Source organism: Dunckerocampus dactyliophorus, chromosome 17, assembly GCF_027744805.1.
Source record: "Dunckerocampus dactyliophorus isolate RoL2022-P2 chromosome 17, RoL_Ddac_1.1, whole genome shotgun sequence".
NCBI lineage: Eukaryota > Metazoa > Chordata > Actinopteri > Syngnathiformes > Syngnathidae > Dunckerocampus > Dunckerocampus dactyliophorus.
In genome coordinates this window covers 3,968,160-3,991,221 of record NC_072835.1, presented here as the reverse complement: position 1 = coordinate 3,991,221, position 23,062 = coordinate 3,968,160, and the positions used below count along the sequence as shown (strand labels likewise).

At 39.3% G+C, this 23,062-nt stretch overlaps 2 protein-coding genes across 4 annotated transcripts; both read left to right on the top strand.

The window, feature by feature from the left end:
* Positions 1-348: 348 nt before the first annotated feature.
* adora2ab (adenosine A2a receptor b) lies at positions 349-13,154 on the top strand. Of its 3 annotated transcripts, XM_054757814.1 has the most exons (7): positions 349-367; positions 506-672; positions 2,495-2,683; positions 4,466-4,695; positions 5,423-5,554; positions 7,260-7,363; positions 8,635-13,154. In XM_054757814.1, the coding sequence occupies exons 3-7, from the start codon at positions 2,582-2,584 to the stop codon at positions 9,519-9,521; spliced, it is 1,455 nt and encodes a 484-aa protein (XP_054613789.1). In that variant the 5' UTR covers positions 349-367; positions 506-672; positions 2,495-2,581; the 3' UTR covers positions 9,522-13,154. The 3 variants fall into 3 exon arrangements, with proteins under 3 accessions (XP_054613789.1, XP_054613790.1, XP_054613791.1); XM_054757815.1 differs by having other exon boundaries at positions 350-672; positions 4,336-4,695; positions 8,635-13,153; XM_054757816.1 differs by lacking the exon at positions 2,495-2,683 and having other exon boundaries at positions 350-672; positions 4,336-4,695; positions 8,635-13,153.
* Positions 13,155-17,412: 4,258 nt separating this feature from the next.
* On the top strand, positions 17,413-22,685 carry snrpd3l (small nuclear ribonucleoprotein D3 polypeptide, like). The gene is made up of 4 exons (XM_054758154.1): positions 17,413-17,579; positions 18,162-18,301; positions 22,142-22,334; positions 22,455-22,685. Exons 2-4 carry the CDS (start codon positions 18,176-18,178, stop codon positions 22,517-22,519), a joined length of 384 nt encoding a protein of 127 aa, XP_054614129.1. The 5' UTR covers positions 17,413-17,579; positions 18,162-18,175; the 3' UTR covers positions 22,520-22,685.
* Positions 22,686-23,062: the final 377 nt, after the last annotated feature.

Here is a 23,062-nt window from a genome sequence, read left to right as displayed (position 1 = left end):
TTCTGTTAAAAAAAAAAAATTGAATAATAATCCTGAGATTTTTTTTTTAAAAGAACAACTTTAACCTAACATTGTATTTACTTTTTTATTTATTTCCATCATTTCACGGTTCATGTTTGTGTGTCTGTATGTTTGTTGTCATTGTTTTGTGTGCTCTAATGGCAGTTGAATGCTGTGTTTTCTCCTGCGTGTTTATTGTTGCTGCGGCATCGATTGCCAGCGTCCAGGCAGGTCCACTTTATCAGGACACGCAGGATGTGCTTATCATTTCCTCCAAGCCTGCAGCCTGCATCATCCTATCACCTTTTTATTTTTTATGTTTTTGCCTCGCCCAAGCAGCCGAGTGGAAGAAGACAGCTGTCCATTGGTGACTCTACGACTACTACTACTACTACTACTACTACTACTACTACTACTACTACTACTACTACTACTACTACTAGCTTGTATAGGTTGTAAACATCAGTGCCGTGTCTTTTTCCACTGTTTGTGATTTCCCAAGCAGCAGGATAAAGAATAGTTGGAATTCCTCGAGAAGGATTCGGACGTGAAACAAAAGGGAAAGTGCGGACTTTGGTCGGCCGAAGCTGCCAATCAGGATCACTTCCGGCAGGATTACATGCAGTCCAATGATGGAACATGAATGGATGCAGACACCACACCGCACACACGGTAAGAAATACTTCATCTTAATATTTCTGAAATGGTTTCCACTCATGGCGTGACAAGTAGCCAGAACAGGTCATGACGTCTATTAGAGCTGAGAAATAATAATCATCATCATAATAATCATAAATGTAGCGTATATGATCTGTTCTCTGTTCCCTCGTAGTGACGTGCGTCATGTGAGCTTTTACTCGCCTCGGCAGGAATTGGGTCATATTTTTCTTGGAGTCAATAAAGTCGATCGATGTCACCTTCAGCAAACACTCGTGTCTTTTCTTTGTTGCTGGTCTCTGAGGTCGGAAAATAAACATTTCGCTTTCACACTTGAATTCAGCAACATAAGAAAATTCACTTTCAATTTCATGTTTCGTCAAATGAAGAGGTTGTTCTGGTCAAACGATGACTTCATTCGCATGGAATTCTCTTTTTTGCCTTATAATATTACAACTTCGTCTTTTAAGTTTTTTCCATCTCATAAATTTACTAATGTTTTCTCAGGTAATTACTTTTTTTTTCTTGGATTTAGATGATTTTATTCTTGTAAAATTCATGTTCTTTTCTCATAAAAATTCAAATTGACTTGTGAAATCTTTTATAATACCCTCCGCCATCCTCTTTATCTTACAATAATTATAACGCTTAATTTTTGTAATTTTTTTTAAACGTTTTGTCGTCGTATTGAAATATGAAATTTTTCTTATAAAATAAAAAAAAAATGTTTGCACACTATTTTTTGGCAATTTTTTTAAATTTTGTCTTAAAATGAAGCTTTTCCTCGTAATTGTACAACTTTTTTCCTGTCATATCTTTTTTTCCTCCTAATTTTACCACTTTATTTTGTAATGCAAACAAAAATATTGTGATTTTATTTTCATATTACAAATTAATATTTTTTCTCTTGATACTGCCTTTTTTACTTTTGAAATCACACGTTTTTTTCCACATTTAATTGTTTTGGGGTTTTTTTAGCAAAATTGGGATTTTTTTCTCATAAAACCTCAGAATAGTTTTCCTCATAATTGTACAACTTTGTTGTAATATTGCAATTTTTTTCTCCATTTTGTTTTATAATATTGTTATATAATATATTTTTTTGGTAAAAGTGTGACTTTTTTTTTTACATACAACTTTATTCTTGTAATATTATCATTTTTCTCTTAATATTACCACTTCCTTTTGTAATATTAACAACATTTTTGTGTAAAATGTTGACTTTTTCTCGTAATGGTATGATTTTATTTTTTTAATTATACAAATTAATATTTATCTCTTGATCCTGCCTTTTTTACTTGTAAATCACAATTTTTTTTTCCACATTCAATTGTAATTTTTTTAAATAAAAATTGAGATTTTTCTTTCTCATAAAACTTCAGTGTTTTTCCTCGTAATTGTATAACTTTGCTGTAATATTGCAATTTTTTCTTCCTAATATTACGGCTTTGTTTTGTAATACAAAAAATTTCTTTATAAAAGTATTTTTTCTTGAACAATTATTTTTTTCTCACGTGCAACTTTATTCTTGCATTGTGATCATTTTGTTCTCCAAGTACTACCACTTAGTTTTGTAATGTAAGCTGTTTTTTCTGTAAAATTATGACTTTTTATTGTAATATTATGATCTTATTCTTACTGCCTTGTCATTGTGGTGTATTGGAGTGATCTATCGGTGCTCTGTTGTATGTGTCTGTTATTGTATTTACTCCTGCTACCAGTAGAGGGTGTTGTATACTCATGTGAGAGTTGAAGACGTGTCCAGACGTGTCAATTTCATCTCAGAGTGTGTAGAGTCACAACCGTCCTAATTGGCTAAGGAATCTCCTTTGTGCAGGACTGCCTATTTCCTGTTGTATGATCGATCAGACATGCTGAATGGAGGCAGAAGTTCCGCGGCTGTAGAGCGCCTGCAATACTGTAAATGAATCTTCAGTTCATGGAGGACGACGATGAGGAATATTTTTTAACAAGGATACAAAACCGCTACAGCCTAACGGCGCCAGGACAAGCCACCATCAGAGGAGTGAGTCGCTTCATTTCTTGTGTCCAATCTCGTAAATTGATCATTAAAATTCAAACGAAATTTAAACTTTGAGTGTTTAAACAAGAGAGAAAGTGTTTAAATGTTCATGCCTGCCCGAGAAAAGCATATAAAGTGTATGGTGAGGGGTTTTACAGCCTTAAAACATACTGTAAATAATAATGATTGTATAAAAATACAGTTGGCTACTTGGCCGATTTCACTTATGACACTTTCACTTAAATGAGGGAACAATTACTCATTTTTCCCTGATTTATGACTTTGTTCTGTAATATAAACTATTCTTTTGTGTAAAATGATGACTTTTTCTTGTAGCATTATGATTTTATTCTTTTAACATTGTAAATGATTATTTTTTTTTGAAAATGCCTTATAGGACACTTTTTTTGTTGCACTCAATCAGATTTTTTTCAATTGTGATTTTTCTTCTCATAAAACTACTATATGTTTTTTTCTCATAATTGTACAACTTTATTCTTCTAATATGAGTTTTTTTTCTGCTAATTTTATGACTTTCGCAATACAGAATTAATTTTTGCAAATGTCTTGCTTTTTTGTGTAAAAATATTATTTACATTTATTTCAATTACAGTATTAATGAATACATATTCAATTTATATTGCTTATGCATTAACTCTGGCCGCACGGAGGCCGAGTGGTTAGCATGTTGGCCACACAGTCAGGAGGTCGGGAAGATCTGGGTTCGAATCTACGAAAAAAACGAGGTCAGAGGTAATATTATGACTTTTTTCTCGTAAATGTACGACTTTTTTTCTAGTAAATTGATGAGAAAAAGGGTCGTAAATTTACAAGAATAAAAGTCGTGAATTTACCAGAAAAAAAGTCGTAAATTTACGAGAATAAAAGGCGGTGGCGTAAGGAAACCCATGCTAATCTGTTTGTGCTCAACTGCACTGCTTTGCTGCCACGTTAGAAGTAAAAGCTTGCCTGAAATTGCCTCAAATTTTTTTTTCCAATGTGGCCCTAATAATATGCATGTTGACAGCACTATCTACTGTATGTACGTTTCTATGTACATTTGTCCAATGAAATAAAAATAAAAATAAAAATAAAAATAAAAATAAAAATAAAAATAAAAATAAAAATAAAAATAAAAATAAAAATAAAAATAAAAATAAAATAGAGGACAAAAAAACTGTTTACAAACAATATTAAGAATAATAAATAGAAACATTTTTTTTATAGGACACAGTAAAGTAAAATAAAACACAATAAATAAAATAAAATAAAATAAAATAAAATAAAATAAAATAAAATAAAATAAAATAAAATAAAATAAAATAAAATAAAATAAAATAAAAAGCTGAGCTCCAAAGCATTTTGAGGTTATTTTTGCTTTTTTTTTTATGATGCAGCGTGTTCTCTAAGCAGCTTTACTTGAAGGTGGAACTGAACTGTGAGGTTGGTTAATTGCGTCCAATAATAGTAAAGCCCAGTAAAGGCTTGTAAAGGTGGAGCATGTTGGGAATGATGGACGTTGGCAGTATAAAAGGTGTATTGTTCCCGTGTTGGCGCTGTGTGTGTGGGAAAGAAGGTGTTCCCCTGTCCAGGCAAGATAAATGTCTTTATCTGTCCAGGCTCTCACTTTCTGTTCTCTCCACTTCCCTCTCTAGATCAGCGCTCTTACTTTGACGCCCTTGAAGCAAAAGCCTCCAGGATTTAGCCTCCACCCTCACCGAGCGATAAAAAGGCATGTGGGAGTCTGAGGGTGTCCACTTCCTGTCTCCTGTCATACAAATGTAGCCTCAACTGGCCGAGGCGGGTGGCGAAACCATGCTGAGGAATGACCATCTGGTCTACATCGGCCTGGAGGTGCTCATCGCCTGCTTGGCTGTGGCCGGGAACGTTCTGGTGTGCTGGGCCGTGTGCCTCAACTCCAACCTGCAGAGCATCACTAACTTCTTTGTGGTGTCGCTGGCCGCCGCTGACATCGCCGTGGGCCTGCTGGCCATCCCGTTTGCCATCACCATCAGGTAGCACGTCGCCTCTCACGTTGTTAATTCTCTCAAATGTTTATTTAGTCTCCCTGCTGGTCGCACACTGCTGTGGGACGGGCCAAAGTGGGCACGATATCGCCTCTAGATGAGCCTGCCCTCCACTCACAGAGAAAAAAAAAGAGCAGGCTTCGCTACACATCTTCAAATACAGCCCTTCCAGCTATCCGTCAGTCATCTACCGGACATGGGAGCTTTACGTTTGATCGCTTTGTTTTTCTTCAGGCTAACAGGCTAACCTAGCATAGTGTCGCTGTTAAAAATGTGTAATGTTAGCACTTTAGCATCACATCTCTATACTAGTGTTGCTAATGTCTGTGTCCGTCGTTCTACGTAATATACGGCATCCTCTACGTTGGACTAGTGCAGCGTTACAGTGTATATGTGTATAAGTGCGCAAATAAATAAAATGCTAAAGTGCTAACTAGTGCTGTCGGAAACAGGCGTGGACAAACACAGCTCGTTAGCATTAAAGCTACAGACACACACCAAAGTAAACACTGTCTAAATTAGACTCATTTCGGACACTTACCAACACAACTACTTCCTTATCGAGGGGTGGAATGCCATCCCACAGCAGTGTGTGACCAGCATGGTAATCAGCCCACAGTACAGTATAAACTTTATTGTCAAAAAGAATTGTTACAACAGAGAACACATCTCCCAAACATTTCATTTTATTCGTCTTATTTATGATGAAATCCAGCACTGGCTTTTGTGCCGACTTCCACGGATGCCTCTTCATCGCGTGCTTCGTCCTGGTGCTGACCCAGAGCTCCATCTTCAGCCTGCTGGCCATCGCTGTGGACCGATACATCGCCATCAAGAACCCGCTCAGGTGAGACAGACTCCGCATCTCTGTGATTCTCAACTGTTTTTAGCTGGTCTTTCCTGGGCAAAAAAAAAAACAAACAGAAAAATCTTTTGCTTTTCGACTGAAGGGGATTTTTTTTTTATGCGGCGAGGTGTCATCTATTAATAGTCCTGTATGCAGCGACAACGCTCTGGAGTAGTGATGGTAAACTTGATTCCTTCTACTGACTCATGTTCTTATGAGTCACTCACTGAAGTGAATCGCCTTCTCGATTCACTTATCATACCGACACATGCACACAAACTTCACCTGTGAGTCTGTGAGACTCGCGGGCTGAGTGAGTGACTCGTTTGTTCGTTTGTGGTGCAGTTCAAGCAGGAAGGGGAAAGAAGAGCTGATTTACAAGTTCCAATTTACCTGTGAGTTTTGAACGACTCATTCACACAATCAGTTACACGTCACCGGTTTCTCTCCTTTTTCAATTTGGCCAGCAGTAGCAGCGGTGTGAGCGAGTTAACAGAGGTGAGTAGTTGTAAAAGTCACGATTCAGTAACACTCGCAACTTTTGAATGAATCGTTCATGACTCGCACATCTCTACTCTGCTGTGCTGTTTGAAACACGATGATCCGTTACACGTTGACGGGTTTACTGTTTCAATTTAGCTAGGCGGTAGCAGGGGTGTGAACAAGTAAACGGACACGAGTACCCGTAAATCCCGATTCACAATGCGCTAGCTCAATGCTAATTTGCATAGAAAATCCCATATAAAGGCGCTAGCAATTAGCATTAGCGATTTTACATGGCAAATTCATTCACAATATGACAATTAATTAGATAGATAACGAAGAGGCACATTCCACTTAAACAGTTGATATTTAAGAAGCATAAAATACTTACAGGCAAACACTTTCAACATCTTAATGACAGTCGACTGCTAACAAACGTTGTTGGTCTTCTATGTCGGGTGTCAACTGGCACTACAGAGCAGAAATGTGTGCGAGTCCTGAACGAGTCGTTCAAAACGCGCGAGTGTTTTACTGAATTGGGATTTACAAGTACTCGTCTCTGTTTACTTGTTCACACCCCTGCCACCGCCTAGCGAAAAAAAAAGTTGGAATATATTACCTTTGACCAAGGCCAAAGGTCACATAAATCCCCCCTTTTCATAGCTGTCTCAGGCAATGCCTGTTTACAAAGGAGTATTAAAATAATCTGAGATTTCAAGAATAAAGTCGTACATTTACGACAATAAAGTCGTACATTTACAGGAAAAAATTTGTAATATTACGAGAATAAACTGAGGAAAATATTACAAAAAAAAAGTGTTACTTTATTTTACAGGCATTGCCTGAGACAGCTATGAAAAGGGGGGACTTATGTGACGTTTGTGGAGGGGGCGGGGTAAGGAAGGCGGAAGTGAGAAGGGCTAGCCATGCTAATCTGTCGTCCATTGAACTTGTTCTGGCACATTTTGTTATTTTGCACCGTTTTTCGTCAATAAATGAACAATAAAGGGTGATGGAGGGTCCTGCAGCCGCACCAGTTCCTCTACAAGACCTCCGCCAAGGCCAAGCTGGTAACAGAAGTGAATAACAGGTTGTTAAATATTCCTTCATCCTCTGTAATCCACAGCAGGTGACTCCGTTACATAACGGCTTAGTTTTTCCAGCCAGTGGTGTTCCCTTTCAATAACGCGCACTAATTGTGTTGCTTGTGCTCGTCTTGCAGGTACAACAGCCTGGTGACGGGTCCGAGGGCAAAGGCGATCATTGCGTTGTGCTGGCTCCTCTCGGTGGGCATCGGCCTGACGCCAATGCTGGGCTGGAACAAAGGTGAGCGCTGTATTGGTAAAGGTACCCAAAATATCTATCCATGTTCTACACCGCTTGCCCTCATGAGCCCAGCCCAGCTGAAGGCGAAGGTACACCCTGGACTGATTGCCAGCCAATCACAGGGCACATACTGTATACAGCGTTCCCTTGCTACATTGCGGATCACCTTTCGTGGATTCGCAGATTTTTTTAAATGCAATTTTGCATTGTGTTGTGCGTCCTTGTGGTGTATTAGAGTGATCTATCTGTGCTCTGTTGTATGTGTCTGTTATTGTATTTACTACTGCTACCAGCAGAGGGTGTTTGTTCCTCATGTGAGAGTTGAAGACGTGTCTAGACGTGTCTCAGTTTGTCACAACAGTTCTGATTGGCTAAGGGAGAACCCGCCTATTGTGTTCTGCGTTCTGATTGGCTGTAGACCGTTGTCGATCAGTCTTCTTCGTGCAGGACTGCCTGTTTCCTCGCTAGCTGCTAGCGATCACACATGCGGAATGAAGGCAGAAGTTACGCGGCTGGAGGGCGCCTGGAATACTGTAAATGAATTCCCGGTTGATGGAGGACGAGGAATATGTTTTAGCAAGGATACAAAAATGCTACACCCTAACGGCGCCAGGGCAAGCCATGATCAGAGGAGTGAATACGCGAGTCATTTAATTTCTTGTGTCCAATCTTGTAAGTTGATCATTAAAATTCTAATGAAATTTGAACTTTGAAAGTTAAAACATATAATTATTCATCACGAAAATAAAGTTGGCTATTTCGCGGATTTCACTTATTGCGGGCTATTTTGGGAACCTATTCCCACGATAAACGAGGGAACACTGTATACCAGTGCTGTCCAAAGTGCGGCCCGGGGCCAATTGTTGCCGGCAGCTGTTTTTTTATTGGCCCATGGCACCTTCTAAAAATATAATTTAACAGGAAAACAAAAAAACAGCAAAAATGGAAAAATCAGCATTAACTTTACAAGAATAAAGTAAAAATATGAAGAGAAAAAAAGCCATTTTGAAATATAAAATATTAAAGAAAAACAACGTTATTTTTCAAAATCTGTAAATTATATAATATAATATATCATTGTAATATATGTACTATAACGTACAATAATATATGTATAATACTGTATGTAATATTAGATAATAAATACATTATCTAATATTTCGTGACATTGTGAAGCACAGGTGTGAATGATTGTTTGTGTATAAGTGTCCTGTGAGTGAACTGGGGTAGGCTCAAGCCGAAGCAAATGAGTGCTTGTCTGTTCCGCACAGGATTGAACTCCACCAGCCCCGCCTCCGGCACATGCCCCGAGGGCTTCACAGAGTGCCTCTTTGAGGGCGTGGTCACGCTGGACTACATGATCTACTTCAACTTCTTTGGCTGCGTGCTCCTACCCCTGGCGGTGATGCTGGTGGTCTACGCCCACATCTTCATGGCGGCGCGGCGCCAGCTCCGCCTGACGAGCCTGAAGAAGGTCTCTCCGGCCCCGCCCGCCCCGTCCCTGAAAGGGTCGACGCCGTCGTCCCGCTCCACCTTGCAGAAAGAGGTGCACGCCGCCAAATCGCTGGCCATCATCGTGGGCCTGTTCGCCCTGTGTTGGCTCCCGCTGCACATCATCAACTGCTTCAACTACTTGTGTCACGACTGCGCTCGCCCGCACGTCTGGGTGATGAACATCGCCATCATCCTATCGCACGCCAACTCTGTCGTCAACCCCTTCATCTACGCCTACCGCATCAGGGAGTTCCGGCAGACATTCCGGAGGATTCTCTACCGGCACCTTCTGAGGCAGAGGGATGGCTTCAGGGTGGGCGACGACGGGGGCGACACGAGGAGCAGCAGCATCAGGAGGACATCCTCGCACATCAGTAGAGAGGACACCTTGTCTTGCACCGTGGTGAATAGCTACGTCCTGGACTCCAGCCCGTGGACGTCAGCAAACAGCTGCACACGCAACGGGAAGCCCGGAGCGACCGCGCAGCAGCAATGCATGATGGGACTTCCAGCGCAGGAGGGGGCGGAGTCAGTCACATACCTGGAGGGGACCAAGAATGTGGACGTGAGAGACGGTGGTGAAAGCTGCATCGCTTTTGTCAACGCTCCCGCTCTTTGTGCCACACAGACTCCACACTGTACCCAATTAACACAAGTGGGGTGAGTTGTGTCGCAACCGTGTCACACAAACCTCATCTCATTTTTTAACAATTTGAATGGTCACAAGTTAAAACGAGTGTAAAAACAAGTTAACAGCTGGAAGTAAAAACCTAAAAAAACATTGAACGCAAGTCTTGTTTTAATGACAAAGGTGGAATGCTCGCGGGTGTTGTGTCACAACCGTGTCACGCAAACCTTTTCTCAGTTTTTTAACAGTTTTAATGGTCACGCAAGTGTAAAAAGAAGTTAACCACTGTTGATAAAAACCCAGTAAAATTTTTTTTTGTCTCGTCAGAATACACTTTTTTCTCATAATATGTTTGCTTTATGGCACTATTTTTTTTTTTGGCGCACGATTAACGTGGACACGTCCTGTTTGACCCTCGGCCTCCACACCGTATTTTGAGGAAGTGCAGTTGTTGTAGAGCTAGAAGCGGAAACAAAGATTGAGGGAAAAGAAAATGGTATTTTGAAGTTTGTAAGTTTGGCTTCAAAGCCCTAGCAGACGTCTCCTTCGACAAGACCAAACTTATTTGTGTCGCTGTGACTTGAGTTGTCATGAAGTATGTCGCCTCTGGGAGAAGACAGACGTTACTGGCGCACTGCAGGTATTTTTTTTAATTGTCAGGTATACATACTGTAGGTACCTTGGCATACAAGTGTTTTTTAGACGCGAGCCGCCTCTCGACAGTTTTGCTTTGAACTGATTTGGGCTAGGAGCTGCCAGTTACCGGCATAGCCGATGACAGCTATTTGGAGGCTAGTGTCAATGACATAGCATTAGCTAGCATGCTAGCAGCGTGTTAGCTAGTTACCAGGAAACATTTTTGACACATCAATAAAAGATATGTACATTATAGCAATGTAATTTATCTTATTTATTATGGATTGGGCAAAACTATGACAGGAACAACATCAAATTAAAAGCACTAAATGAATACAGAGCCACCATCCACCAGTATGAGCCTGGACTTCATTTTTCAGAGAAGTTGTGTACACATTAGCACTCAGAAAGGTCATCAAAACTTACCTTTATGCATTCCCACATAGTATCAGCATTTGGGAGCAAATATGAGGTGAACGAAAAAGGGTAAAAATACAGTATAGTAGTCTATCTCTTGCAGCGTGGGAGAAGGTAAAGGTGCGTTCAAGGACCGTGAAACAGTGGGACAAATCGCCGCTTGCATTAAACATTCAAAAACTATTGATTTCTAACTGTATATTATTTTTGAATAAAATAATGGCCCATATTTCCAAAATGCATATCCCTTTACATAACATTGGATGTGGTTATCTTAGATGCGTATCAAATAGTTTACCACAAAGAGATTTACATCCCTACTTATGACAGATAAAACCGTATTTCTATCTGCGATTAAGTGCGATTTATTATGAGTTAACTATGGACAAAATGAGATTAATCAAGGTTAAATCTTTTAATTGATTGACAGCCCTACTTTATTCTCATAAAATTACACCACATTTTTTCCATTCCAATATTTTGACTTTATTCTCATAACATTATAACCTTTTCTGCAACCTAATTTTCCAAAAATTACATCTTTAGTCGTTGTTTTGTTTGTTTCTCATAATATTACAACTTTTAAAAATAAAAACTCAGTCTTGATTTTCATGACAACGGTGTAATGCTCGCATGAGTTGTAACACGCACGCCTCATCTCATTTTTTAAACAATTTTAATGGTCACGCAAGTGTAAAAGGAAGTTAACCACTGTTGGTAAATTCCAAAAAACCTAAAACTCAGTCTTGTTTCAATGACAAAGGCGTAATGCTTGTGCGAGTTGTGTCACAACCATGTCACACACACACTAATTTAAAAAAAATTTGAATGGTCACGGAAGTGCAGTACAGTCAAAACTGTCTTAGCGGCCACCTGTATAGAACGGCCACCTGCCTATAGCGGCCACTGACAAATCCCCCACAGAAAATTTACGCGTTATAGACCCTGTGTGTAGCGGTCACCTGTCCAACGCGGCCAGCGGCCACCCATTTTGTCTCCCTTGGTCAATATCTGCCTGCATATAGCGGCCAAATTACCGACTCAAGCAGAAGCTTCATGAACGAAAAAGTTTTGTTTTTTAAGCAATGAAGCCATCGTGTGTAGACTTTAATTACTGAGTCCTAGCTCAGTCACAATCATTCACAAGATCCACACAAACTGTCAGTTGTTCCACATAAAAAAGCCGTCTTCTTTTGAGCTTGTTGCAGACAGTGACACCGTTTATTTCCTGGTGTGAGACAATGTGCACAATGTGTGTCAATACTGTAATGCCGCTTGTTGTGGGGAAGGAGAGACTCACGTCGCCGATGCACTTTAATGGCTTTATTAACAGCGGAGAACACTGCAGGACTTTACATCCACGCCAACATAAACACACTTCCCAACTCTCTCCAAACTCACAGCTAGCACTGAGCCTAGCTCTCCTGCTCGGGACGCCCACCGTCACTTCCCGTCACTTCCTGATGAACTAAAGCTGTAATGACACTCTGCCGTATAAAAAGTAAAATATTAAAAACAAGCATAAGACATTGCTAGCACAGCTTTGTTCTGTGAGTCGTGTAGAATAACAAGTGTAGTAGTTCTTTACAACTTTTATCCGCAGTCACACAGTGCCCTCTACTGGTCAACATGTAACAGTATAATTATATGTATCTGCAAACACAGCAAGCTTCTAATCACAGACATGTTAATATGTGCGTGCACAAATTCAAAATGGCTGCCAACCTGTCTATAACGGCCACCTGCCTATAGCGGCCACTTTTGCCGTTTCCCTTTAGTGGCTGCTATAGACAGGTTTGACTGTATTTGCAATGTCCAGAGCTTTGAAATAAAATATATGGAAACTTCCCCAAAGTGTATAAATTAGAAAAAATAGGTCACTTGAAAACAGAAGGTGTATCATGGACACTACACCATATTTCTGATTATGAATCAGTGTCACTTTTTTTGCCTGAATATTGACAAAAAACTGAGAAATAACTTGGAAATACTCAGAAGTTGACACTGTGTGTCAATGCTCATTTGCATATACACTTCCTTGATTGACTTTTCGGAACATTGTGTGTGGGATACGCTGTTTACCTTTAATGGGGTGTAACGTTTTGTCAGAGGTACTTTTTTTTTGGATGCAGAAAAATGCGTTTGGTGCAGGATGAGGTGCTATACTTTGGGAATCACGGCAGCTGAAACATAAGGTTCCACCGTTTTATTTTCTTGATTTCATTGTCTTTGTCACAAACTTTTTCATGTCACAAAACGACCATAGTAAGCATATCCACGGACGATCCGAAAGTTAAAAAATAATGTATGTCCACATAAAGACACATTCACCAGCTGTCATTTAGCCCCAACCTGAAAACGCAACCACACGGATGCATTATTTTATACTGTATGTTCCAATCCCGGCACTGCCCGCGTGGGGAACCGGGATAAAAGGTTTGTAGGCTGCTTACTTATCCAGTCCTCAGTGCTAATGAGACATTTTCTCAAAATCTGACCATACTAACTACTATTTTTTCAGCCTGGGTTATTGGGGCATGTCCTGTCGTGGTGGCAACTTCAAACGGGCATCTTTGTTTGCATATGAGTGTGCTTCATTCACCTATTATGTTGCTTAAAAGAACAAGATGGTGTATATATATATATATATATATATATATATATATATATATATATATATATATATATATATATATAAGGGGGTAATGTCCAGTTCGGCCCACAACCTAAAGTAGGCTTTGAGTTTTGTCCCCCTGTGCGATTCAGTTTGACTTTAACTGTTTGTTGGTGTATTGTTCTGATCTGGCTTCAGCCAGTCTTGGCCAGGTGGCTGAGCGTCTCATGCAAGAAACAGGAAGAGACACATAATGAAACTTTGTGTCTCTGTGTTGGAGATAACTAAGAGAACAGGGTGGGCTTGTTCCAAGTGAAAAGCCTTGTAATTGTGTGTCATGTGTCTGTGGTGAACAAGCACAAATATGTTGCAATACTTTTCCCAAAACGGGGCGGAAAATTCCTAACATGACAAAGGCATAATGTTTGAGTTGTGTCACGCAAACCTCATCTTGGTTTTTAACAATTTTAAAGGACAACTGCACTTTTTTTTATGTTGCCCATCATCTACGATCCTTATATGAGACATGAACACATATGTCTTTCTCTTTTCTGTGTGTTCTAAAGATATAAAAAGAGCCAGCTCATTACTGCACGTATAGGACATACTTATTCCTACTATAAAGTTGTCTGAAAAAGTCTCCAAACAGCGCCAACAATGATCCATGTACATATAACGCGGCGTGCATATTAACCAAGCTACAGCGACATTGTTATTGTTATTATTAAAATGCATGTTAGGCTAATTGGTGACTCTAAATTGTCCATAGGTATGAATGGGAGTGTGATTGGTTGTTTGTCTATATGTGCCCTGCGATTGGCTGGCGACCAGTCCAGGGTGTACCCCGCCTCCCGCCAAAAGGTCAGCTGGGATAGGCTCCAGCATACCCATAGTGAGGACAGGCGGCATAGAAAATGGACGGATGGATGTTTGCTGAATGAGATCTGGAATTTTCACAGAAATTTTGTCTCACTCAAATCGCCATCATGCAAAACGTCAAAAGACCTCACAAGATCTCATGTCAGCCTCAAGTGATCAACTTCTTCTTGGGCTCTTTTGCCAAAGCCATTTGCACAAGTACTGGATGACATTACGAAAGACACCGGCATAAATAAAGTCTGACTCCGTATTATACCGCCTGAGTTCAAGGTTGCACATTTTTGGAAGATCTTACTGGATTTTTTTCGGAAAACTTGAGTCAAATTCTTCTTTTACAGAACACGTAATATGATCTCGAATTTTCTATGCTCTCCTTTTATTGAAAGCTTCACTCTCTTTCACACAGGAATCCTGCAAAAATGACAGCATGAGAGCTGTGACAGTAGCTCTGGCGTTTGTTCATGTGAAAAATTCACACAGAAAGCGCAACAGGAAACAAGTAGTGATATAATTCATGTTATTGTGAGGATGCGCTTTCACACAGGCATTGTCCCTCCTCTGTTACTGCCTCCGGAACAGAACAATTGGCGGGTTCACCTTGCGCTCCCATTTGACGGCATTTGTGTGAACAGCACCAAGGGGGCGAAACGACCAAGGTTTTTGTGGCTGTGTGAAAGGGGCTAAAAACACTCCAATCTCAAACGTATTCCGCTCCACTTAGTGTCATTCCGTCAGTGTGCATGTGTCCAAGGTGTGGGCACCCCCGAGTTTGGGGAAAACACACACAATCTGTTAAAAAGTACCCGCTTAAATGGCGGCTTTGATGATGGATTTGATAACTGCTAAGCAACATTGCGTCCGTTGCCGCATTTGTTGACTTTTACGTCGACAAAACCAAACCTGTCAAAACAGCCAGCAAGTCGTATCAGGTCAAATATAAGCCCCCACGTACAGTATGCGGCCGCCGCCAATGTGGCCACTTTCAGAGGTTGTAGACGGCAATGAAACACACACAGAGTACACACACGCACGTACGACACCATGCAGCACTCAGCAGGAGGTGTTTGCAGAGCAGCCGTGCACTGACGCCAGTCAAAGAGCTTAATGCAATGGAAATCAAATGATGATCTTTTTTTATTATGCCATTATACTTTCGCTTTCCTCATTAAAAAGGTCTCAAAAACAATGTTTATGTGCCCTGCGCAGACATCTCGGAGACATCCCCCCCTCCCCATGTATGAACACACATAGGCTTTCATGGGTTTTAGACTTGTCTTATCGTTTCATCATAATTATCTTCAAGGAAAACACTTTTATACCCTTCCCAAATGCATCCAAACGTCAATCACTGTAGAACTAAAAAAAACCCCCACATGATTATTTTATGTACCCGAGCTAATATCCCAGAAAAGTACTTATGTCAGGGGCGTCCAAATGTTGTTCCAGCGAGGGCCACATAGTGAAAAATGAAAGGATGCTACTTTGCCACTTTGATGTTTTGTACACATGTTGATATGCTAAGAGGTTTTATATATACAGTATATATAATATATACTGTATATATATATTTCAAGGAAAAACTGCATCTCAGCTTTATCATACTGTATACGTGAAAAAGCTTATTAGTATCAACTTTCAAATTTCTTCTTAAATAATCTTTGTCAATTTCTTGCTCGTAATATTATGTTTTTATTCCCATAATGTTTTGACTTTATTCACATAATATTATAACTTTTTCCACAACCTAATTTTCCCAAAATTACAACTTTATTTTTGTTTTGTTTGTTTCTCATTATACAGTATTACCACTTTTTCTTTCATATTTCAACTATATGCTCCAGAAATGATGTTATTTTTCCTCACAATATTACCATTTTTTCTTTATTCTCTATCTCTTTATACTTTATTCTCATAAAATTACATTTTTCCTTTTTTTTTTAAATTTTTAAACATTTCACCTTTCTTCTTGTAAATGTTTTCCTATAATTATGAATTCAATTTGATAATATTTTTACTTTATTTACGTAACATTATAACTTTTCCGCAATGTAATTTTCCAAAAATTGCTACTTTATTTTTGTTTTGTTTGTTTCTCGTGATATCACGACTTTTAAAAAATAACATCTTTTTTCTTTAATATTTCAACTCTGTGCTCCTTTTTCCTCAGCTTCGTTCTTGTAATTAAGAATTCATTTTGATAATATTTTGACTTTATTTCTGTAACATTATAACTTTTCCCCAACCTAATTTTGTTTATTTTGTTTTGTTTCTTTCTCATTATAGTACGACTTAAAAAAAATTATATATATTTTCTATACTACTTGATACTCTATACTACTTTCTATATTACTTGAATAATATTATGATTGTTATCTTAATATTTTGACTTTATTCTTGTAAAATTACCACTGATTTTTCCATTTTGCAGGGTTTTTTTCGTGCTAAATTATCTTTTTATCGTCCATGAATTATGTGGACTGTACATTTGGTAGGGCAGGGCTCTTCAACTAGTTCCTAAAATCACCACAGCACTCTTGCCATATAGAGGATCTTTGACTAGCTTTTTACCCCCAGTAGGTCCTTAAAAGCGGCCAAGCATTTCTGTCATAGAGGATCTTTCTTTAAAGTAAAAACAGCAGAAAGTTCCTGTTATATTGAGAATCATTGACAGGGATTTTTTCCCTTGTAGGTCCTTAAAAACAGCAGAGTATGCTCCTGTCCGTTGGGAGATCTTTGACTAGGATTTTTTTCCCCAGTAGGTATTCAAAAACGGCCAATGGCTCCTGTTATAGATGATCTTTTACTATGATTTTTATTCAGTAGGTCCTTAAAAACAGCACAGCACTCCTGTCATATGCAATATTTTTGACAGGCGTTTTTGAAGTAGGTCCTTAAGAACAACAGAGGGCTCTTGTCATACAGAGGACAGCAAGAACATATTACATATGTTTTAATTTCTGACTTTATTACTATATTTATTTATTATACAGTATATTTGCCATTTGGTGAGGTTAAAAAAATATCAACAATAGTGACCACCTGGTATTTGGATTCCCATTTAGCCATGTGATTGGGGGTTTAGTTGTACTGTAGTGTCAACTAGACATCCAATCTAATCCAACTTTATTTCTAAAGCACCTTGAAAGAACCTCAGAGGACCAAAGTGCTGTACAGGGAGGTGATTCAACACTGCCCTCTATTGGACAGTGTTGTCACTTAGTGGACATCAGCCCTTTTCGGCTCATGTTGCATTATTATGTAGATTTACAAGGTGTCCTATATTTGGTTCGTTACAGTAATATAAATAATTATCTTAACATACTGTACTGTATATAATAATTTAGTACAACTTAAAAAAAACACAAGTCCCAGAAAGCACCACGCGGCCAGACCGGAAGTACTTCTCTTGAACTCTCGTCGCATTGCATGGTGGGAAGGCGGAAAAGCGCTCCAAAAGAGACGCACGACATCGACGAACACACGTTGTGGCGTTTATTTAGTTTGAAAACAACAACAGGCGCTCAGTTTTACAGCTGTAATTGTCACAGGTAAGAAAAAACATTTACTACTCATTTATTTCTATATATTTGGGTGTTTTTTTTAGCCTTTTAGGCTAAACTCGTTGCGCGTCTTAAGTCATTCTTTCTTCCAACATGGCTACCTCTATTATTACGTTAGAGCCGTGTTTTTCCATAATAATTCATTTTAACGTTTTAGTTCGCGCCAAATCGTGTTTTTTTTGTTTATGAGTCTTGATTTAGAGTTTAATTTCGGTGCTTTAGTGAAGTGTAGTCCTTTCGACGTGCTAGCTTCAGGTGTGGCTAACAGGGCCAGCCTCTAGCTGGTGGTTGCTAATGGCTTAACTTATACAATGCACTTGTGCTAGGGTTAACACTTGTTTTCATGGCCATCAATAACTCACCAAAAACTATAATCACAGTTTTTTCTACTGTTTTGTGTTCGTTTAATAGTGAATTCAGTCTCATGTTAACTAGAAACCGTGTTTCAGGTTCCAACACGGTGGCTTTCATCCCGAAACTCCTAATGCCTCTCTCGTAAATGTGCATTTGCTCATCAATCCCATGATATTTTCACTGCATTCAAATGAAAAAATGCGTCATATTTTGAAGGAACCCAGCGGAAAATGTCGATCGGTGTGCCCATCAAAGTGCTCCATGAGGCGGAGGGACACATTGTGACGTGTGAGACCAACACTGGAGAGGTGTACAGGGGCAAGCTGATAGAAGCCGAGGACAACATGAACTGCCAGGTAAGACCACTGTTGCCAACTCCCCGGTAAGAAAAGTAGCTATTGGCTGTCCTAGAACTCGCTATATGACGTCATTTGCATATGATGTTTTAAGATATGCTGTAGGAAAAAAGCATAACCTCATAGGAGAGACAAACAGTTGAGTAAAAACATCTTAATTATGTTTAGAACTACAAATAAACTTCATTCTTAGTTTGTTAATTAAAAATTCACTTCATAAATCAATTAATCAAATGTTATTAATATAGCATCTTACATCAGCTGTAGCTGAACAACAGTGCAAGAAAAACCGCAACATAACAGAAGAATATAACAAAACAATGAATGAAATGCTTTAAAAGAATGCAAATAAATAAGTGTCACAATGCTCTAATGTGCTAAATGCAGTTCGGAACAAACGAGTCTTAAAGGGTCACTGATGCGATTTTTTTTTTTTTTTTTTACTTTGCTTAAATATGTTCTATATTTGTAATTATGTTCTACGGTGTTCGTTTTTTGAAAGCGAACATTAGTGAAAATTTAATTTTTGTCCGTGGCGGGTGGCATTATGAATTTTCTGCTCAGAAAAGGGTCGTTTCTGGAAGTGACATCGGTGAAGGCGCTTTCACACGTAAACAGACATGGTAGCATACAGACGGAGGATGTTTACCGTCATTATAGCAAAGATTTGAGCGATGTATCAATACATTTCAAGGAGGAAGAAACATCTGGAGATAAAATACATATAGAACTTGCAGAACAGGGAATTAAACCATATGTTTGAACCACCGATGATGGAACTAGCATGTCTGACGAGGACGAGACATGGCGATGAAGAGAATGGTAAGTTTAAATTACCTTTGGAGTTGCTTGTCCTTCAATAATTGTTTTAAATTGGCTTCTTAATGAGCGTAAAGTGGTCTTTATAGCCTTTTATAGCAGTGCCGCTGCTGCCCCCACTGCCACTGTCAACATCATCCATTTTCTATGTCGCTTATCCTCACTATAGCTGTGAAAATGTGTTTTATAACATGTATAATGCTTTGAATGCTTGTCGCTGTGGTGGCAAAGTGTTTAGAATACAATATGTAAATAAGACATGACTTACTGTGTTCTACGGCAACTTTGACGCCATTCTACTCCTTTTGTCCTGTGTAGCATAACATCAGCAAGAGCATCCTAGCATCCAAAATGTGTTTTATACCGCACTTTCAAGCCAAATGCTTCTTGTAAAGGTGTTCGTTCATAGCAGTCTTCAGTGAAATGAACGTGAGACGGTGGTCCATTTGTCCCTCCCTTGTCTGACATGCTTCATTCACTGTAGTCTTAAACTCTTTTGGAAAAGAAAACAAGCTTACAGCATCACTTGGACACTGAACAGCCAGCGGGAACACAACGTTTTGGCATGACTACTATTTTGATGAAAAATACTGAACAAAGTGGAAGAGCTGCCTCTTGGAGTTGTTTACTAGGTGTAATCTGAGAGCTGCTACTACGCTGATGTCACTTGGGAATCACCCCTTTTCTGGGCAGAAAGTTTATAATGACGACCTCCACGGACAAAAATGTAATTTTTACGAATGTAACGTTTGCTTTCAAAAAACGAACAACGCAGAACATAATTACAATTATAAAACATATTTAAGCAAAGTTAAAAAATCATGTCAGTGACCCTTTTTAAAGGGATAGTTTGGATTTTTTGACATGAAGTTGCATGACATCCCCATCAGCATTGTAGTCCAATAACAGACTTGCCCCCCTCTTGGTCTCCTAAGTCCAGTTCTGGCCAGATTTCTGTGAAGAACCTAGTTCCACTTAGTTGCTGAGGACAATTAAGTAAGGAGTTAGGCTTCTCAAAACAATATGCGTTCAAAAGATGAATACATTTGCATCACAAAAATGCCTTCTCAAAAAAAATTTACCCCACAAAACGCTCAGGGTTATATTTGTCGCCTGTGCGTTCATGTGTATGTGATGAAGACGTTTGCATCTATTTCCGTGGCGGAGCGCCATCTTGTTGACATGTGTTCCACAGCGGAAGATGATGCGAACGTCTTCGTCACATGCACACGAACACATGGGGGACAGTGCGCAGCGATACGAGGAGAGACGAATAGAACGCCAAGTGTTTTGTGAGGTTTGATGGGGTTTTTTTGTGAGACGGCATTTTTGTGATACCGGTAGGCCTGTCACAATAATTGATCAAATGATTAATCAAATGATAGAAAAGAACGATAAACTGACATGTGAGACTTGTACGTATGTCTGTTCCATTTCCTCGTCTTGCTGAGGCACACAGGCTGAATGACAAGAGGGAAATACTCCCCCACACGAACGTTCCTTCTCAAGATGACAACATTGATTCAGATTAGGGGTGCAACGATACACAAAATTCACGCTTCGGTTTGATACGTTTATTACTGTTCTATACTTTTTCGATACCAAAAGAAATTGCCTTGCCTTTTTTAATTTGAATTTTATTGGAATTGCCAACATTTTATATCACCTTAAAAGTACAGTTCTGCTGCACACACTTTGCACCATATAAGACAAAAAAAAGCATCATGTAATAAGAATATAAAAATAAATGTATCTGATGGAGATACATGTAGTGCATTCTTAGCAGCAGAGTAAATATTACAAAGAAATAAATCCTTACAAAATCAATGCTATACCACACCTTCTGCTGGGGTACATTATCAGCAGCATATTCAACAAAAACGGGGTCCTTAATAAATTCAAACACTTTCTGATGGCGTTACACCTCTCACCCATCTCTAGGGTACATTCTCAGCAGCATATTAAACATAAAACAAGTGGACAGCAATAAAAGCAGCCCGGTCCAGCTCTTTTGCCCTCTTTGAATCATGTGCTAATGGCTGTCTAAATGATCCGGGTAGTTTTTAGCATGTGTGCTCCTTGTTTTTGTCTGTTTCCGATTGTTTTCACATCGGGGTGATGTCTGCGTAAGTGCATTGTCAAGTTTGTTGTATTTCCACCGACTGAGTCACTTGCGACATACAGTTTTTTTTGTTTTTTTTGTCCACAATGCGCTTGGCATCAGGGTCATACTTGACATGAACTCCAAAGTGGTCGCAAACACCAGATCTGAAGGATGGTGTAGGATCTTCAACAGTCCTTCGCATGTACAGACACAGTTTAATGTGTAAATCATAGTTTCGCAAGATCTCGCGAGATGAAAACGTGACAAGTTTCCTCGTTCAGAAAAAACTCTCTCTGAGGCACTAGCCCTGGGATGGTAATTATTCACACAAGAAATGGAAATCGACTCAATTTTGCACGCCTCAATATATTGCAGTGTGTATGCGTATCGTGTCTGTTTTCCTCGTCTCTCGCCTCCAAACACACAGGAAGAGGTTCACTCTGTGCATTGCTTTCACCATCTTGGCACGTGTATGCTATAGAACAATGGCATGGATGGAGTGAGCCTTCTCAGTAATACAGTGTCAGTCTTGGTGGGGGGAGGCGGGGCCAGGAGCATACACACTGCAGAAGAGTAGCCTCGTGAGAAGCAATGAAAGGTAATGTAGTAGAAATTAAATTAGTACATTGCAGTACTGTACAGTATGTCATGTATTTTTAAAAAAATATTTTTACATTCTACTTCTCTTAAAAGTAATGTTAAAATCTCATGTTTTGTTCCTAGATATTTATTAATGCACATTTATTTCATTTATGCCTATAATTTTAATATATTGTAACACAGATGCGTGAAACTTGTTTTTAAGAGCTTCGATGTTTCCAAACAGACAAACCCGGTACCACCCGATCACAGCAAAACCGTACCTTCAACCTTAACAGCGACTTTTTTGATTTACCGTTTGTCAATGTGCTCCACAGATGTCCAATATCACGGTGACCTATCGTGACGGGCGGGTGGCTCAGCTGGAGCAGGTGTACATCCGCGGCAGCAAGATCCGCTTCCTGATTTTACCCGACATGTTGAAGAACGCGCCCATGCTGAAGAGTATGAAGAACAAGAACCAAGGCTCCGGTGCCGGAAGAGGCAAGGCGGCCATTCTCAAAGCGCAAGGTGAGTCTCCACCATCTTCCTTATTTCTGTTTCATTAACGTCCATTCATTGTTTATATGTGCAATGTGCCGTTTTTTACTTTTCCACTACACAAGGCTAAATTCTTGTCTTTTCCTGCAGTGGCTGCAAGAGGCAGAGGACGCGGTGGAATGGGAAGAGGAAATATCTTCCAGAAGAGGCGATAATTGTTGCAGCTTTATTGCTTTTTTTTGTATAGGCCTCATCTTGTTTTTGTTAATTTTTTTCTATCAATTGAACATCTTGCTCTGAATCTTGTCCGTGGCAGTGTATTGCTTTGAGTTCATTTTTTTAAAATAAAAATAAACCTTTTGTTTTGATGTGCTCTGTTTACTCAACTTGACTTTTAATTCACTGATTTTCATTAGGGATGTCCAAAGTCTGGCACAGCAGTTGCCAACAGGTTTTTTTGTTTTGTTTTTTTTTTTTAATTGGCCTGTGGCAAAAATCAAGCACTCATCAGAACATTACAGAGGAAGATTAGGGCCACACTGAACAACAAAAAAGTTACGAGAAATGTTGACCATTACAAGATGTGAATAACATTTTGCTTTGTTGCGTCAATTGTGTTTACCTAGCTTTTCCATAATTGTAGAAGGAAATTTGGTGTGGAATGTGGACCTACAAGTGAAACAAGTTTTCAGGTATCCCACATGCAGACAATTGTGAAAGGATTTTACTTTCCACCCAATCTTTGTTTGGTGTGATTT

Excerpts from the sequence above, each read along its gene's own strand:
- adora2ab (XM_054757814.1), top strand. The coding sequence starts at position 2,582 with ATGAATCTTCAGTTCATGGAGGACGACGATGAGGAATATTTTTTAACA. Across the intron at positions 4,696-5,422 it reads CCGTTTGCCATCACCATCAG|CACTGGCTTTTGTGCCGACT; the intron begins GTAGCACGTCGC and ends GATGAAATCCAG. Across the intron at positions 7,364-8,634 it reads AATGCTGGGCTGGAACAAAG|GATTGAACTCCACCAGCCCC; the intron begins GTGAGCGCTGTA and ends TGTTCCGCACAG.
- snrpd3l (XM_054758154.1), top strand. The coding sequence starts at position 18,176 with ATGTCGATCGGTGTGCCCATCAAAGTGCTCCATGAGGCGGAGGGACAC. Across the intron at positions 18,302-22,141 it reads AGGACAACATGAACTGCCAG|ATGTCCAATATCACGGTGAC; the intron begins GTAAGACCACTG and ends TGTGCTCCACAG. Across the intron at positions 22,335-22,454 it reads GGCCATTCTCAAAGCGCAAG|TGGCTGCAAGAGGCAGAGGA; the intron begins GTGAGTCTCCAC and ends CTTTTCCTGCAG.